At 42.4% G+C, this 18,941-nt stretch overlaps 1 protein-coding gene across 2 annotated transcripts in view; it reads left to right on the top strand.

The window, feature by feature from the left end:
- Positions 1 to 18,941, top strand: part of wscd2 (WSC domain containing 2) — a 52,095-nt gene that overhangs the window by 21,209 nt on the left and 11,945 nt on the right. Inside the window, exons 1-4 of one of the 2 annotated variants that reach the window (XM_077522065.1) lie at positions 5,662 to 5,829; positions 10,661 to 11,498; positions 16,609 to 16,723; positions 18,746 to 18,930. In XM_077522065.1, coding sequence (XP_077378191.1) covers positions 11,159 to 11,498; positions 16,609 to 16,723; positions 18,746 to 18,930 — 640 coding nt within the window. In that variant the 5' untranslated portion in view covers positions 5,662 to 5,829; positions 10,661 to 11,158. Of the gene's footprint in view, positions 1 to 5,661; positions 5,830 to 10,660; positions 11,499 to 16,608; positions 16,724 to 18,745; positions 18,931 to 18,941 lie in introns of those variants that run through there. The other variant, XM_077522064.1, reaches the window with a different exon arrangement.

Here is an 18,941-nt window from a genome sequence, read left to right as displayed (position 1 = left end):
CATTTCGGCTCTTTTTGGATGGCAAAGTGCTTTGTCTTACTGAAAGCACAGTTAAGATTTAGATTGCTTGGCTGTGACAGCAAGTTAGTGTTACAAGCTCACGGGGCTTACATGTCAGAAATACTTTACAATATGAAATGATCTCAACTAAATCATTGTGTGGCGCTTTTAATGAAGAATCCATTTGCTTCATTTCGGTTATGCGAACGTGAAGAACATGGCCGTAAACATAACGCGAGCTGCCTCTGAAAGAGAAATCCGATCTTCATTTTCATCTGATTTGATAAAACATGATCATGTGAGCTGGCTGGCCAAATATACGAGGAGAGTGGAGAGGCGGTCTCCGGGGTGCGGAAAAGGGTCAAGGCTGCGGGAGCCGCGCTCTTAACTCTTCTGCTGCTGAAGACATCTTATATGCCACAGTCATTCATCAGCGGCCTGCGCGACGCCGACTTTACAGCTGATATCTATCAGCTTGAAAAGATTGTCATCATACCAGAGTAACCCTGCACGTTAACCCGTAGATGAATTGCAAAGAAGAGGAATGTAACATAGTATGCAAACTGTTGATTACTTTTATTTCAATAAAAAAAAAAAAAAAAAAAGCCAATGTGCAGTGGAATGAAGATGGACTATGAAGTCAAGCCATTGGCCATCGTTTTTAGCCATTTGCCCTAAAGAATAAAGAAACCTCGAAGTAACAGATGTCAAATGGACAGACCTGGGAAAACAACAACAAGCAGTTGACAACAGAAACATTTTGAGAGCTATAAAAGCAAGAGCTCTAAAATAACTTAAAAACAACCTCCAGAGGGGACAAGGAGACAAGTCCATGAAAAATGAACAAAAGAACTGATGCTTCACTCCAAAATGCAAACCTCATGAGCAAGAAGAATAGCAAGGCTGGAGTATCTGTTCCAATACTTTTGCTTTCTTATCTCGTAAGTTGCGTATCAGATCCAGTGGGAATAAAAGCTGAAATGTTGATCTCTTGTGTCATGTTCACCTTTTGAAGTTAAACCCAAATGCTTTTCGACTACAGCAAAAGTTAAGGAATTGCCCTCACTGCTAATGTCATTTTGAAGGGGAGTGTAGATGCTCTCAAGTGGCCTTGCAACTTCAACCAAATCTGAAATCTTTCAAAAGAGGGAGGGAGTATTATCTGGCGTCTCGTTTTCACAGGGGGCTTTGAAGTTTTGGCAAATGTGAAACAATTTCTTTTTGGCAACAACAGTTTTAGAGAGGAAGGAATTAAGAACATCTGCTGATACAGTACAGCTCGTAGCACTAGCTAGAAAGCTATCTATATCTTTAGCGAGCTAGCTAGTTTGGAATCACGCTATAGAGAGAGATAGACGACTAAGACATATTAATAATAAACGTTTAACAGATTCTATCAAACTAATCATAGTCCACTGATAGAATTTCTACAAGTGATATATCAATTTTTATGTTGAAAATGAAATGAATTTTCCAGGGCAAATGAAAATATTCACTCGAGGCTTTCGTCTCTACAAATTACTTTCACCGTTATCACAGATTCATTGAACAGTATTTTTATTTTTTTATATATAGATCTCTTGTCTCTCCGTGTTGAATGTTGAGATGTCAAAAATCATACACAAATGCACATTTTGATCACTTTTTCACTGAGATGCTGTCAGTCACGCAAGTGATATCGTGTCCCTGTGAACACCGGGTGAGCTGTTGATCTGTCGAGCTGTCTTGCTCAACTCTTCTCTCGATTCAACAATGAGTCCCAGGATGGATACGAATAATATTTATGGCTCGACTTGCGGAACCATTTGCCTGCAGCGTGAGCTGAGCTGCGCTGGCTGTCAGCCTGTTCACCAAAGATGAACTTTGACGTTAGCTCCCCTAAATCCTCTATGATTAAATATTTGCTGGCTCATTTCATATGAATGTGAATAAGTGGTCAGGCAGTGGGTTCATGTCCGTTCCGCTGCAGTAATTGCCATGATTTGACAAAAAGACCTCCACGGCACCTCGTCTGTTTCATTTCCTCCCTCCCGCTCTGTCAGTTGTTGTCAAAAGACGCCACTTATTTTTAGTTGCTACTTTTCTGGACTAATTGAATGGAATTAACGTGTGACATGTTCAGAGAATATTTGCATCTAGTAGCACACTTGAAATATGTGTGGCTGTTAAAAAAAAAGAAAAAAGAAAAAAGAAAAAAGCTGCACATTCACAGACAGCTAATTCCATGATTGATCATGTCCTTGACGGTTCCCTACTTTCTTCGTCATTGACAAAGCCTAGAAACTATTAGAATTCATTAAAGTGTGTCACAGTATTCCTGGAGGATGCTGTCGTCTCGTCTTACTTTGAGGGACGCCGACTTTTTCCAGCACTGCACTGGCAGTGTTTTGATGTTCAACCTTTACTATAAAATAGGACCGGGTTTGATCAAATCGAATAATTGACATGGAATCGATTTTCCTTTTTTTCGAGCCTGATATCCATTCATAAAACCATGAAGCCATTCTTTTAATAATCTCTTTTTTTCCCCATAAGAAAATAGAATTTGAAAGGCCATTTTTTGTATCTTTCTGTTTTCTTGAAATTTACTGTTCACATGAATTTCAAAGTATTTTCGTACATTTATGAAAGGCCTGACTTATTGCACTTTAAGACAATTCAGAATCTTTTCATTTATATTTACAATTATTGAATTAGAATTATGAAAATATTTTCATGTCACCCTTGCTGGTGTCAGAGTTTGTGTGACACGTAAGTGATTATAACATGCGTCAAACTAAACCATTTAAACAGTAACTGCCGCAAAATTTAATTTGGAATTAAATGTTTGTGGAGTTCTTATCCGTCCTTGATATTTTAGAAGAATTGATGTTCCATAATTAATCCATCTTGGACTGAAGGGAAGCAAAACAAATTGAATCTGCAAGTAAATAACAAAGAGAACAAAAACTGAGATGAGTGAAGCTACAGTGGATAATAGATCTTGGAACCCACACAAGGAATGAAACACTAAACAGAAAAGTCATTGACATGTAACAATACAAAACAAATGTTAGATACATTAGTGAAAGGAAACTAGTACCAGACTAGCCACACACACGCACACAGAAAGATGTTGGGACGGTGGCGCTCGGGAATGAAATTGATCCGGTGCCTTCCTGCAGCTTCAGCTGCACTTAAATAGCCAGCAGAGAGTAATCAGAAGCAGGTGCCGTGCCGAAGACTTCGCCCACCAACGCGCACCACGGAAAGTGGGGAAATACAAGCACATGCAGTACATGCAGGCCCAAACACAGCAACGTGACAGAATTGCAAATAGAAATACAAGCAATTCACCCTGCATGCTCAGAATGTGGAAGTCACCCGCCACCCCAAAATATGAACTCTAAATTCCTACACCAAACTCTACATAAAGCTTGTTTATGTTAAATCACCATGACATTTTTTCAGGTGTCTTGCGTGAATGATAATTCAGTTTGGTTGCCGTTAACAATTTAAAAAAAGTTTAGTTGCTTGTTGATTGTATATTTTTTGTATTTAGAATCACTTTTTTTTTTTTTTTACTGATAATTGCAGTTTTTCCGGTTATTATAATGAAGAAAATGGATGGATAGATGTGATAAAAAAAAATCTTCATACCATTTCATCTTTAATTGGGAGTGAGGGCGAGTTAATGTTGTGCATGGCGATGACGTGGTTGAGGGAATTCAGTCCGTGGAGGAACTCGCCAAACTGCATGACTGAACCCTGAGGGACACGAGCGCACGAGTGTTGAAGCTGCAAGGTATGCGCGGGGATACGGAAAGCCCCAGCTGCGAAAGGATGCAGGGAAGATGATTTATTGTATGGAAAAGTGCAACTCCTTGTGAAAATGTTCCGACCACAGCAAAAAGCCAAGATGGCAACCACTTTTGTGTTCAAACTGCTCAGAGGACGTGTCAAAGTCCACAAAATTGAGACGCCGCAGCTCTCTAATCTGAAGTTAAATTCGATGTGATTTTTCTAAGTGAGGGATGATGGAATGCGAGCGAGCAGCGATGTAACTGCGTGGAGCCTCGTTGTACAAGGTGAGAGGCAAAGTGAATAGCCTCATGTTCCTTCATCTCTTTCGCTGAAGCTTTTTATCCTTGTTGAGCTCCATCTGACTAATGCAACCTGAAACATCAAACTCAATTCTTGACCAGCAGGCTTGCTCTAAATTTCTCAATACTGTTTGGGAGTGCTTTGTGGGCCACAATGTTTGCTTGTGTAGTTCATTCACACCTTCTAATCTAACTGTAGGGCCCCACACTGAGCTGTGATTCACTTTCTCCAAGACAAACAAATTACAGCAGTTGCAACAATGGCTTACTGTTGAGCTAGTTAGTCTTGCAATGTGAATCATCTTGAAACATGAATCATTTGTACTCAGTGGGCAAAGTACTGACACAGGGCTGAAAAACTGCCATGGTTACCGAGCGAGTGTAGGAGTTGCTTTGCAAAGTGTTTATACAGCTGTAGCTATTCTGTATGTAAATTTGTCTCATCATCTTCATTGTTTGGGATTCACTGCCTCAACGGCTGTTTGTGCGGTAAGGATACATAAAGCTTTCAGATAACAATAATTCCAAGGATGATATACTCTTTTTATTCATTTAATGGCAGAGAGCAAGATAAAATCAATACTCCGCATGTCTGCTGAATATATCTTACGCCAGCTGCAAGATAAAGTTTGCACCAGCCACTTGTAGTAGGATACATTACAATCGTTTTTTTTTTTTATTCCTCAGTTCTTGCAGGGATTAAATACAACACAATGAAGTGGAGAATTGCTCTTTCACAGTGTTAGCAGGCTTAGTCCAAAGGATAGAAACAGGTTAAAACTAGTTTTAGTTATAAAACGGTCTCATGATTTTAATAATATCGTAGGTATGTCATGTCAGGCACACAACATCACAGATTATTTGTTTCTCCAACGTCAACATGCCGTCCATATCTACAGCTTAGATCAAACGAGGTGACAGGGGCGTGCGGTCGGGACAGGCAGGGGAGACGGTGTCTGTGTCCGAATGTCCGCCCGTATCCCCTAACGCCTCATTCACCACATAGCCGCGCACGATATAGTGGCCGAATATGTCGTGCCCTCATTCTGTTTAGCGATTCAAACAGCAAGCTTACTACATTCTCCTCATCACATATCAGGTGACCACCGTAACTGTTGCGACGCGCCGGCGCATCAATCGCCGACTATTTATTGTGAATTAAAATGTACTTTAGTTCCTTTGTTGTACATATTTTCAACTAAGATGCATTTAATTATTTCCATAGTATATATTAACGCATCACTTTGATTCTCGCGCTTGCGTTGTCGCCATGGTTTTTTTCATACTCGCAATGCATTCTGATATATCAACCTGGTTGAGTGAGCATCGATGTTTACTACTTTTCAGAGTGCATTGTGGGTAATTTTGAGTCCCCCTCCATTTTTGCTCCCTGGACATTCGGACACCACTACAAAATGGCGTGACTCCTCAGCTGTCACCTCTTCCTAAATATTCTTCTTCTTCTGAGTTTAAATGTTATATCCGACTCCAGATAAGTCACTGCCACATGATCCAACCGCCCATAGACTTGATTGAATTTTTGTTTTGTTTTGTTATTAAAGCGGCAAGATTCAGAGTTTTTGCACATTTGCGACCCCTCTGGCGAAACGTGGAATGGACCCCAGCGACGTGCACACGGCCAGGAGTGTGTGTGACTTTTCGGGCACGAGCAAACCTCCAAGTTAATCGAACAAACGTCAACACGGAGCACAACGCCTTTTTCATAGGCTTAATAATGTCTACAGAGGTAAGAAACGTATTCATCTTCAACTTACTTTGTATGTGAAAGTCATTTTGAGTGACAAAAGCGTACGTAATGACAACCTTCCAAACGTAAATAGTGACATTGAGGATAGCAGTACGTTGCTAATATGCGGACACATTAGTAAGCCACCGTGTGGTCGTTTTATTCTGCACTGCTAATCATAAATAGACCCTATCGTATTTTCGTTACCTTTTTAGCAAGAAGTCAGCAAGCTGTGGGTCCCGTTTCATCCCCAGGATAGCTCTTCGCTCTCTCCACCTGACGAACACTGCTCCTATATTTATCCGCGTCCTCCCGTGACGCTGGTCTGAAAGTTTTTGACTTCTCTTTGTCTTCCGTGGAGTCTCCACGAGGGATTGAGACGTATCGGGTGCAGGTCTCTTTTTAAATCCAGTTTGAATGAGCTGTCCTGTCCGTGAAGTTGTGTGAACAATCGCGAGAGCTAACAGGGACAATAGCGTGCGCGCGCATGACGTCATGCTCAGAGCAAAAGCTAAAGTTTCCGGCCCGAACGCTTTTCCTTTTACAGAAAAATAGGGGCAAGAGTCATTGCGCCACAATCGTGCCTCCTGTCCATTATACAATTCTTAAAACATGTGCGGGTGAAAAATATGCTTATTTTAACACTCAAATTTGAGTCTAATCTTGCATGGGGCACCTTTAAGGTCTGCGATTGGCTGGCGACCAGTTCAGGGTGTACCCCGCCTAATGCCCAAGTCAGCTGAGATAGGCTCCAGCAACCCCGCGGCCCTTGTCAGCAGTAAGTGGTCAATAAAATTGATGGATGGATGGATGTTATTCAAGTACTCCCAACTCTGCTCACCTCCATTTTGGCTGTAACTTATCTATATCTTACTGCGTGTATATCACGGAATATTTTTCTCTCTCCCTGGCTTGTTGAAAGAAGATTGTGATGTACTGTATCAATAACACAAGCACATCTTTGGAGAAAATCCGAGTGATTCGGAAACTGCTGTGATGTAACGATGCCTCATTTGGCTGTTGTCACCTGATTTTTGACGTCTAAACTTTAGTGGCGAAATGCCACTTTTTTTTAACACGACACATAGTTATACAGGTATATTAGAAAAAGAAATGAATATCGTGAAAAAGTTCTCTTTTTTTTTGTGAAGTAAGTAAAAGCATTATTTCATATAGTTTCATTACCCATTGAGTTTTTTATATTTTGATGATTCAGATAATCTATCCATCCATCCATCCATTTTCTTGACCGCTTATTCCTGACAAGGGTCGCGGGGGCTGCTGGCGCCTATCTCAGCTGGCTCTGGGCAGTAGGCGGGGGACACCCTGGACTGGTTGCCGATTCAGATAATGAAAACCTAAAATTGAATTTGTCAGAAAAATCATAACACCACATAAGAACAATTGAAAATGGATGGCAGGCTTCAGAAAGGTACGGCTGTTATTCTATGCACTTAAAAGTTGGTTGAGACACAACATCAGTCCACCGTGGAGCTAATCAGTCAGTGGCACTGCGTAGGTGTCATGGAAGCCCAGTTTGCTTTCATTGCTGCCTTCAGGTCATTGGCTTTGTCGGGTCTGATGTCTGTCGTCTTCCGCTTGACAATAGACAGAAGATTTTCTATGGGGTTCAGGTCAGGCCAGTCGCCAGAATGGTCATTGAACTTGCTTTTGGGCAATTGCAACGTCTTGTTCCAAAATGAAATCAGATTCTCCATAAAGCTTGTCAGCAGGGCAAATCTTGATTATTATTATGTTTAATATCCACATGTATTTATTTACGTATTTATTTATTGAATGATTTATCTATTTTTAGATTATAATGCATCTGCAATTTTTACTCCAAAGTAAGGATTGTGGGGAAATTTGGGGTTGATTGTGAATGAACCCCAAAGGTTAGCAAATAGTCTGGCCTTTTCCAGTTTGTGTCTTGGGTTTTATTAAAGCGCCTCGGCCTGAGAGCCTCAAATTAAACACTGACAGTGCATTTCTTTGCCATTTTATGACTTTCACACCAACAAATGAGACTCTAATGGACACTTTATATCCTGCTGTCATGACCCCAGCAAAATGATTTAGTGATGCAGCGACCTGTGACACTCATCATGTTTAAGTTCAACATTTCGTGTTTGGCATTTTGGAAATTAATTTGACCCGGGAAAAGACATTTGAGCAGAGTGAGCCCAATTAAAATGCAGACATTAGTAATCAAACCCCTTGCAGGTGTATGAAAGTCATTCGTAAGGGCACACAAGTAAAGTTGAGTCATTTAGCAGCCAAACAGGTTGAGGGGTGTCTTCTGTGCAGACTGCTGCCCAGCAGACAGTAAAATGGCTGCGCGGGTGCGGGTGGGGGTGGGGGTGCCGGTGGGCCAATGCCACTGAGGTCTCGGGTGACAAGCACTCTGCAGTTTTGTCCTGGTGGCAGACAAGAGTCACTAAGTTGAAAGTCCCCTTGAATACTCCGGCTCATTCTCAGTGGAGCGTCGTGTTACACCGAACCATTATCGCCTTCTTTGAGGGAGGCTCCAACATTTACCTCCAAATGCACAAATCTGTCTATAATAGTTACACACACATAAGGTAATCTTTATTAGCCCCCTGGGGAAATTGGCAATAACGGGTGCTTGTTGGAACCTACAATTTACTTTGATTCTGCCCCTGTACCTGCTGAATTTTGACAGCCTTTTATAGCTACTTAGTGTGATATAAAACTCCACAACTGTGCATATGTCTGCAATGCTAACATCCTTATTTTATTATATATATTTTCACAGTATTATTTTGGACACAGTAAAACGGTAAAAATAATGAAAGCTACCTAACTCGCTAGCTAGGATAGATAGATAGATAGATAGATAGATAGATAGATAGATAGATAGATAGATAGATAGATAGATAGATGGATGGACGGACGGACGGATGGATAATTGCAGTTTTCGAACTGTCCCTGAAGGGATCACCTCACATGCTAGCTAGCTGACTCAATAGCTAGCTCGATAGCTAGCTAACTAGATAGATAGATAGATAGATAGATAGATAGAGAGTACAATGGAATTTTCCAGAGCAAATGGAAATGTATACTAGTTGACTATCGTCTCTACAACGTATGTTGGTTTTCTCCTATACATTGTGCAGTGTTTTGTATATTTTAGGGTTTCATTTGTAGTACATTTCACTACATGTAAATCAAGATGTGATGTCTGTGTTTGTGCCAAAGGCAAATGAGGTGTAAGGAGAGGTCACACATTTTTTCCATGATTAGCTTCTTTTTTGTTATCTGCTTTTATTAATAAAGGGATTGAGGAATAATTACACGGCCCATCTAATTTTCCCCCCAAATTCAGATTGAGCAAATGAAGCCCAGCATAGACAGAAGTCTGGTATATTCAGTGATTGATGTCGTTTTTGAAGTTGTCACTTTATGTTTTCCATTCAACAAGGCTGCAATTCCCAAATGGTGAATGACATAAAATGTGAAACCTCCTGAATGAAACGTTTGCTTGTGGCTCAACCATAACGACTTGGCTTTGTGCTTTCGAGCCCTGCTTCGCAGAAACGCTCTTCTGCATCCCGCCTCCTGCCGGGGTGCCCTTGAGCTCAGCTCAGAGGCGCGATCCCCTTTTGCATACCCCCCATCACTCTCACATCTCTCCGTGGATGCTTGCATGCGTGTGGTCTGGTACTCAACAAAAACATACACAGCGAGTAAAAATTTCCCTTAAGGGATCATAATGAGCATGCGTCTATCCATTTTCTGTGTTCTTTATCCTGTTGAGGTTTGTGGGGAGCTGGAGCCTATCCCATCTGACTTCCGGCAAAAGGTGGAAAACACCCGGGACTGGTTGCCAGTCAGTCACAGACAAAAAGAGTATATGGTCGTACCATTACGCATTCTATCATACGGAGTATGATAACAATCCAAATTAAAAACATAATAAAAATCAAATGTGACCTTGCCCGGTTAATTGTTTCATTTGAAATCCATTGTGGTATGTCAAAGCAGAATCATACAAACAAGAAAAGAAGACATCACATTAGACAAAACCAAAAATAGGCCGACAGATCATGTCACTGCCATTAAAATGGAATACGCAGGAGCTCATTCACATGCTGACCAAGTCCAAATCGGGGTACCTTACTCGAGGCTACTTCAAAAAGACTGGAGGGGAACCGCAGCCTTCAACATGCTGCCCTAATTCATTCCTTTTTCCCCTTTTCATGTCTCCAAAGGGTGAATAAAAGTTGAAATGAGCCAACATCTCAGGGCAAGTCTATTTGTTTTATTGATTTATTTTTATCTCCTCCAGCACAACAAAGATGTCGCACGTGCTTAACGTGTACACAACAATAACTTGTTACAAGATCATATTACCGTGAGCTGAATCATATCCGTTCTTCTTTGAATTGAACACTTGTGGGGTTTCGCTTGTAAAGAGGTTTTTACGTTGCTTTAGAGTCTTACTCAAATGTTCTAAAGACTTGCTCAGCCTCCAAACATTATCATCACCTCGTCATCTTGACTGAGATTGTTTTTCATTTGTGCGCAGTCCCACTCCCAAAAGACATTAGCAAAAGTGCCAAAGGGTAGAGTTTTGTTTTTGTTTTTTCCCTTCCGGCTTAACCCACTTTATAAAAGACAAAGTACTTGTACAACTTGAGCTCCTTGAAGTGAAGCTTTTGAATAATAATAACACACTTTCACCGCTTTTTAATTGCTGACTTTTTTGTAGCGTGCGATTCCAGAGGTTGACGGACGTCATTTGGTGTTGCTCATGCGAAAAAGCTCACTGCGCTCCACTTATTTCCCCATTTTTGTGTCCTTTCTGCAGATGGTTAGTCACGCCATGACTCCCTCGGATCCCCGTGAAGACCCGTCCACTCGAAGGTGAAAGGATTTCAACTCGAGCACGAAATCAAACCCTCTTCTTGCCGCGCGGCGTGGGAGAAAGTGCCACAGCGGTGCCGCTATGGCATTTCTGTAGGCCGATAACTGGCGCGGAAGCGCCTTTCACTCTTTTTTCATTGTGGATGCGCCGAGCAAGCACACCGGGCTTTGCTGTCAACGGGAAGCGGACGGACATTCGCACTCACAGGAACGCGAGAACCTGACAGGTGTCAGGTGTCTTCCTCTGGAGACTAAAGACGAACACAGCAGATTATTCGTGCCGTCGTCTGGAAGACCTGATTAACGCTTCAAAACTGTTCACATTTTGACTTGGACTTTTTTGTCAGTGGGTGGGGGGGGGGGGGGGGATCCGTTGCGGAGTCTTCCGCTTTGTGAGCGCGCGTCACCGGGCCGGCGTGCTCCGGTGGCAGAGCCAGCCAGCATGGTCAAACCTCTGCTGAAGATACAGCGTTATTTCCGCAGGAAACCCATCCGCTTCTTCACCCTCAGCTTGATCTACCTGACCGCCGGAAGCCTCGTCTTCCTGCACGCCGGCATCGGCGGCGACAAACAAGGCGCGCGTGTATACGCGGCGGTGGCCTCGGAGACGGGCGGCCAGATGGCGTCGTCGGACGGCGTGCGGGTGTTTAAGGAGGCTCACGGGCCGGGACGAGGTTACATCCCCATGTGGAAGAAAAAGGCCGGGCAAACCAGAGAGGGCAAAGCTGGCGACTACGCCAACAAGAAAGGCCGCAAAGCCAAAGAGACGGACGACGCAAGAGGTGGGTTGCTGTCAAAGTTAAAGCCTTCACTTTGCACTCTTCATTTTGACCGCAGATGATCCTTTCAGAATCATTTCTTCATGTCAAAATATTGGGCTCATTTTTTCCCATTTTAAATGATGCAAGCAATTAACTGATTAGAAAAAGAGCACGAGAGCTTGCAGTGGATCAAATAATGTTGAAGACATCCTCATAACATTAAACGTCGAAAGAATTAACACATAAATCAAATTTGGTGGGCAGAAAATGTTGATTAAAAAACAAACAAACAGTTGAATTAAGCAATTAATCGTGAGATTAATCTGATGAAAAAAATGTAATCATTTGACAGCTCCAACTCAAGCATACTGTCGGCACGTGCACAAGCAGTGGATTTTCACTCTGGCGATTTTCCATATTTCATATGCTGTGTATCCTCTCTGGCAGGCGGAATTAATTAACAGAAATCACAGCAGAGGCCGTAAATCACATTTACGCACTTGAAAAAGGGAAATCATCACAATGTGGATATTATTGTAATTATGGAAGTTTTTGTAAGCATTTCACTAACAATGTTCTGTTGTGAAGTCACTAATGACATTTTCCAGCTCATTATGAGATGATTTGGAATTTTTAATGTTCTTATATATTATACATATCCACTGGCAGCGTTTTCACCGCCAACTTTACGTTACTTCAACATCCAGCCACAGAAATCTCTGATTACAAACCGCAAAATGAAAACGATTGAACATTTGCAGCCGTGTTGTAAGTCAGCGAGCATGATGACGATGATTAAGTCCTCATTTGAGAAAAGCTCTTGAGAGCTCTGCTCAGCTGTGCTGCTCAGACAGCTGAAGAATCACAACATCTAAATAAGTTAATAGCAAGGTTCACAGCGTCTTCATAAACTTCCCAACGGCGCTTGTAAAAAGAAACCTGCATTATCGTATGGCGTTCAAAGGCTGATTTTAGGAGGCGAGCGTACGTTCAGGCTCAATAAGCTCCATTTAATAACAAGCTTGTTAGCGTGTGATTGAACTTGACTGTATTGTAACGTAGCCGATTGTGTTCATTCACTTCTGGCAATCTTGCATCTTTCTGCTCTTTTCTTTGCATCTCATGTCTGTCAGGTCAAAAGTCAACATTGGATGCTGAGGTAGCGTGAGTAAATGTTATTAAGGGGCCATCCGTAATATTGACCTTCCGGGTTTTCAAACCTTTATTCACCCAAGGCATCTATTTTTTAATTCGAAATATCTTACGGCAAAACACCAATCAAAAGGGGTTAATTGCACCGTCTTGCATCTAGTGGAAGAGCGTTTAAATGTTCTGACCAATTATGTGAAATTGGATCATTTTGGATAATTACTCAGGGTGCACTCATGCCACAGTACAGTGGGTGTAAATCGGATCAAATTCTGCATCAGGGAACTAATTATTTACATTTTCACTTTATTTCACGGGAACTCTCTGTATCTTCTAATTTTGCTTGAAATTAAAACTAAGATAAGTTAAAAAAAAAATCATTTTCAATATTTGGAACATATTTATTGTAGAAAGCAAAAGTGACCTATTTACTCTTTTAAATCTTTTTTTTTTTTTTTTATGTTCCTGGGAGGTCACTGAACATTTTGTTACAGCAAAAAGCAATAAGTACAATGCTTAAAAAGGTTGTTGTATTTTATATACATTTTTAAATTGTATGCCAATGTTTTACCTTTTGTAAAAATGAATATTAACTCCAAATATTTTCTATCGATCTCCTTGACTACTAATGTTAATCGATATCGGCCCTGGGAAAAAAACAGTTCAGTCTATCTCTAATGGATAATATTAGGAATGTTTGATACCACTGTGTTTCAGACCGATACCATTATGAGTATTTAACTCATGAGTAGTTGCAGATACCAAGTACAGATACCAATAGTATTTCTGATTTACATTTCCTCAAATACTTGCATCAAATAGACTTTTTTTTTTTTTATTATTCAAATTTCTAATGACTAGTTCCTACTTGTAAAATGGCCACACAAACATAATGCTGAATGAGATAAACTGGCATCTTTTTATTTTTGTTATCTTACATTATTACATGGTGGCAATATTTTCCAATAACAATCACTCAGCTTCAGTTCCTCTCTGAAGAATCGTTTCAAAACAGACCTGACAAGATGAAACGCATACGGATAACCCGAGTGACACAATCGACATCAATACTGCACACAGTGGAGCAATTGGAGTTCATTTGTCTGTAAATGTTGTATGAGAAGTGACAACAATTTGAAGAAAGCACCTGAGTTCCCTTCCGTCACTGCTGTTAAAAGCACTGCGGTGGCGCCATCAGCATTCAGCAACACGACTCACCTCTCCAGCTGAAAGTCATTTTCTGTCGGACAATGAGCAAATGGTATCATGTGCATGCTCATTTGATCACTTAAGTCACTCCAGACTTCCACTGAGCGAAACCACAACGCATTCTCTTTGTGTATTTCTATTTAGAATAGATACCAAAAAGCAAGTATTTCCCCCGTGCGCCATTGTAACGTGCGGCTTTCACGTTTGCGCAGAACATTATTATGATTGAAGAAAATGGCCGAATTGAAAGAGACAAATGTGGCGGCCGCTTTTGTCCAGGTGAGACTTGCGTGAGAGCTTTTGTGAGGCTGCGGAGCACATCAAAATTACAAAAGCTTTGCTCCATTTTCTAAGCCACCACTCCGACTATATATGATTATTTCATACGCCGGCAGGGAAGGAAGGTGTTTTTCTCCACATGCGGGAGAGGCCTTGGAAACCGACGCGTGTTTACACCCAAGCTCCAGGTGATCTGATGAAAGCAAGCTCTCCTTGTCCTTTTCCCCGCAAATTTCAAAGCCGGTCGGACTGCGGCAGAACGCGATGATGGAGTACTCGGCGGCTTGCTCTCATCGTTTTCCATCCAGACCCTCTCATTAGCCCGTAACCGTCTTCACAATCCTGTTATGCCCGAGTTCAGAGACTTTCAGCCTCCTCTCGGTCTGACTGGCTGGCAATCTCATTTGGAGGGGAAGATTGCAGCTCACACGCGAACGCATTTGCACCGCACGGCGTCATCGCGCCGGATGTAGCGCGGAAACGGGAGTAGGGTGACACGGTGAGAGGAATGAACGACGTTGACGTTTGAAGAGTGAGGCCACGGTGAGGGGAAAAATGATCAACTACAGCAGCGGTGTCAAAACTTTTTGGGTTTGAGGGCTGAGAACTGCAAGGATGCAAAAGCCACTTGAAAAGTCTTTGACTTTCATTGATTAAACACGCTCAAATCAAGCAGATTGATCATATTTTCTAATTAATTTGATCAACTGCGACAGAACAGCTTTCTGCAAAAGTGATAAGGAAATTAGTTATGGGGTTTTCTTGATTTTGGGGGGGCATTTTTAATGGATGGATGGATGGATGGATGGATGATGGATGGATGATGGATGGATGGATGATGGATGGATGATGGATGGATGGATGATGGATGGATGATGATGGATGGATGGATGGATGGATGGATGGATGGATGGATGATGGATGGATGGATGGATGATGGATGGATGGATGGATGGATGGTTGGATGGATGATGGATGGATGGATGGATGGATGGATGGTTGGATGGATGATGGATGGATGATGGATGGATGGATGATGGATGGATGATGATGGATGGATGGATGGATGGATGGATGGATGGATGGATGATGGATGGATGGATGGATGATGGATGGATGGATGGATGGATGGTTGGATGGATGATGGATGGATGGATGGATGGATGGATGATGGATGGATGATGGATGGATGGATGATGGATGGATGATGATGGATGGATGGATGGATGGATGGATGGATGATGGATGGATGATGGATGGATGGATGATGGATGGATGATGGATGGATGGATGATGGATGGATGATGATGGATGGATGGATGGATGGATGGATGGATGGATGGATGATGGATGGATGGATGGATGATGGATGGATGGATGGATGGATGGTTGGATGGATGATGGATGGATGGATGGATGGATGGATGGTTGGATGGATGATGGATGGATGATGGATGGATGATGGATGGATGGATGGATGATGGATGGATGGTTGGATGGATGATGGATGGATGGATGGATGATGGATGGATGGATGGTGGTATGAGTACTTGCTATACAGTATTGGTGATTACTGAAGAGTTGAGTACTTGTACTGTTATCGGTCTAAAAAAAAAAGTGACATCGAACATCGCTAATCTTTATTTGTCATAGTATTTTGGAGAAAAATGGTATTGTTATTGAAATCGCTTATTTGTATTTTTGCCTATTTGAAACCGCTCTATAATATATAAAAGCAATTCTTTAATATTAGTGTCACCTATTTATTTTTGACACATCTTTGACCATCTTCTGAAAAGTCATTTTCAGCATATTTGATGTCCTGTCGCGGGCCACTGAAAACTGTGTGACGGTCCACAAATGGTTTGGCCACCCTGAACTATAGGATGAATTATAATATCAGCTTGCATCCTTTGAGTATTTGCTTAACACCAGTTTTCTCTATCGGATAATCTGCTTGCGCTGTATTGAATTTTTTCCATCTGAACAGTAGTTAGTGGGAAGATTAGAGCCCCGTCGCAGCGCATGCGGCTTAAATATGCAGCTTAAATATGAAGCACAACAATGAAAGTAACGCAGGGAGCAAGACAACGGTCGGCCATTTAGCTATTAGCGGCGGCTGGGAGGAGGAAATGGCACGGCACAGATGGCGAGAGGATTGTTTGCTCAAGCTGCAGCTGAACTCTGTTGCTCTTTTGCTTGAAGACGAAGGTTCAGTCAAGCTGGATAAAAATAATAATAATAATAATAAATGCTGCGTTGAAGTGATGAACCACTACAGTTGCTGGCCACTAGAAGGGGGTGTGTGTCTTTATAAATAAATCAACATCCTGCCCCAGATTGAACTTCCCTCTTGCTCACTGACTTCCCACACGTGAAGTCAAACAAAGAATCAGTTTTGCATAGCTCAAGTCAATTATTATGCTGTGTTCATTGAAAGTGTCATTTAGTTCAGTCCACTAATTTCACCTTCTGTCTTTTTCATTTTCCACAGCAAAGTATATCGGCTGCTACGTTGATTCAACACAAAAGAGGGCCCTAAAAGGAGTTTCATTTTTTGATTACAAAAAAATGACTGTATTCCGTTGCCAGGACAACTGTGCCGAAAGGTAGGAAAAACAACAACAACGGAAAAAAAACACTCACTTGTTCCTCCTTGCTGGCGTTCTTGTCAGGCTGAGATATAAATGAAAATATGGATTGTCCAGGTGAGCTGGTGTCAATTCAGAGAGGCTGATGAATGAAAAGGTCGGCGCTCGTTAGATGTGCTGGATGAAAAACATGCCCACATGTCTGAGGACATTACTGCACTTCTGTCTCCTTTACTATGTGGACGAGGTTATCACATCATATCAATTGTTGAAGCTTTTTAACTGGGCTTTTTATTTCTTCTTTTTGTGACTTGTACGGCACTTTTAGTGTCAATGTTTCTTGTCCTGTCCATTAAAGAAACTGCGTGGAATTTAGTGCCATCTAGTGGTGAACTAATACAATGCAACAACTTCAGTTCGAAGCATTTTGGTAAGCCAATTACTACTTTCACTAAGTTTGTCTCTTTTGGGTATCTGTAGCGGAAAGATGGCGGCAAAACATGTCAGCCTCCTGTAAGGTGTGACACGATCTATATAATCTAGTCTAACTAGCGATTATGATGTTATTGATCGTTCGCCATTCTGTGGTGCCATCATTAATAATCCAAGGTTACATTTCAAAATGCACGTGCTTCGAACTTAGATCATTGCACTGCATTAGTTCACAACTAGATGGCAGTAAATTCTGCACACTGTCGCTTTGAATTTGCTGATTGGTAATCAGTGATCAGCTCCAAAATCCGGATTCTGGCAAGCCAAATATAAAACACTATCCGCAATCGTAATGAGTTTGAGAAGTACAGCTGTGTCATTAGCTCATCTGAATAGTGAGGATCCTTCATAATCCGGCACTGTGGATTGATGAAGTCTGTGAGATTCGGGTTGCGCTCGCCAGCGGTGTTGCTGTGCAGCCGTACCTAATGAAATGGCCTGCGAGCGTATATAAAGTTAAGCGGCGGCTTTCAAAGCGTCACTCTCGTGCTCGTGTTTGTGTGCCTGTTGGCAGAAAGGCCTTTTGTTTATGAGAGGCACAAAGCTCCATGAAGAAATGTTTTTCTGACTTTTGCTGGAGATGAAATTGACTCGCCGGCCCTGAACTTCACCCTCCATCACCTTCCTGATGATTTCGTCGGCCGACTGTGGGCTAGAACTGAACACGGATCTCTGAAGTGGAAAAATACCTGCAGCCGGCTTTGGAAAGCCATCGCAGAGGAGTAAAGACTATTAAATGTTGACCTGTTGGCCATATTTATTTTGCTCTATTGCACTGGCGTTCCGCTTTACAGCCAAGCTGTGAATTGCCCTCCATGTTCGAGTTATTTCACTTTGACAATCTGCATAAATGTCCACTATTCGATTTTCCTTCCAGTCATTCCGATCATCTTAATCAGTGCTCATTGTTTCCCTTTGAGCTCTGCGCCTCTCCTCTATTTCTCTGCTCACTTCCTGTCTTCTTTTTTTCTCTCTCGCCTCTTTTCCTCCCCGAGGACTGGCGGGGGACGGCTCTATCGAATGCAGCGAATTACACCCATCAGTGATTCGCCGAGTGCAGAATAGGTGCAGCGAGCCGCTTGTTTTCAGATGTTTTCTCACGCCGGCCCACCTGCTATTTCCAGAGCACGCTTTCATAAAAGAAGGCAAAGAAATGAGAAGCGGCGGCATATAATGGCGGGCGGACGGAGGCGTGGGCTTGATTGGCAGGGTTGGAGGGGGCGGGGCCATCCTGCGCCAAGGCTTTCTAATTGCATCCGAAAGGCCTCTTGGGAATCGAGTCAACAGAGGGAGGGCCGCAGGAGCAAAGCCTTTGAAAGAGTAGCGCAATCATTTCTCATTGGCCGTGCCTCGAAACCTCTTAGCATGTATAACGCCGTTCGACGTCTCACGCGTGCTTATTTATTTGCTTTTATTGGCTACAGTTGCTCTCCATATGAATCCGCGTGAACCGGGGACGGATTAAGGCATAATGAATGCTCAGGTCGTTAGCGCTCGCCTCTTCGACTTTGCTAATGACGCTCATCCTTCTTCCCTCTCCGCGTTCAGGGGTTACATGTACGCCGGCTTGGAGTTTGGAGCCGAGTGCTACTGCGGTCACAAGATTCAGACGGCCAACGCTTCGGAGAGCGAATGCAACATGGAGTGTAAAGGAGAAAAGAGCAACACGTGCGGAGGAGCCAACCGCTTATCCATCTACCGGCTGGAGCTGAGCCAGGAGTCGGCACGGCGGCGTGAGAAAATC

This window comes from Festucalex cinctus, chromosome 5 (assembly GCF_051991245.1).
Source record: "Festucalex cinctus isolate MCC-2025b chromosome 5, RoL_Fcin_1.0, whole genome shotgun sequence".
Classification (NCBI taxonomy): Eukaryota; Metazoa; Chordata; class Actinopteri; order Syngnathiformes; family Syngnathidae; genus Festucalex; species Festucalex cinctus.
This window is presented reverse-complemented; position numbering and strand designations above follow the sequence as displayed.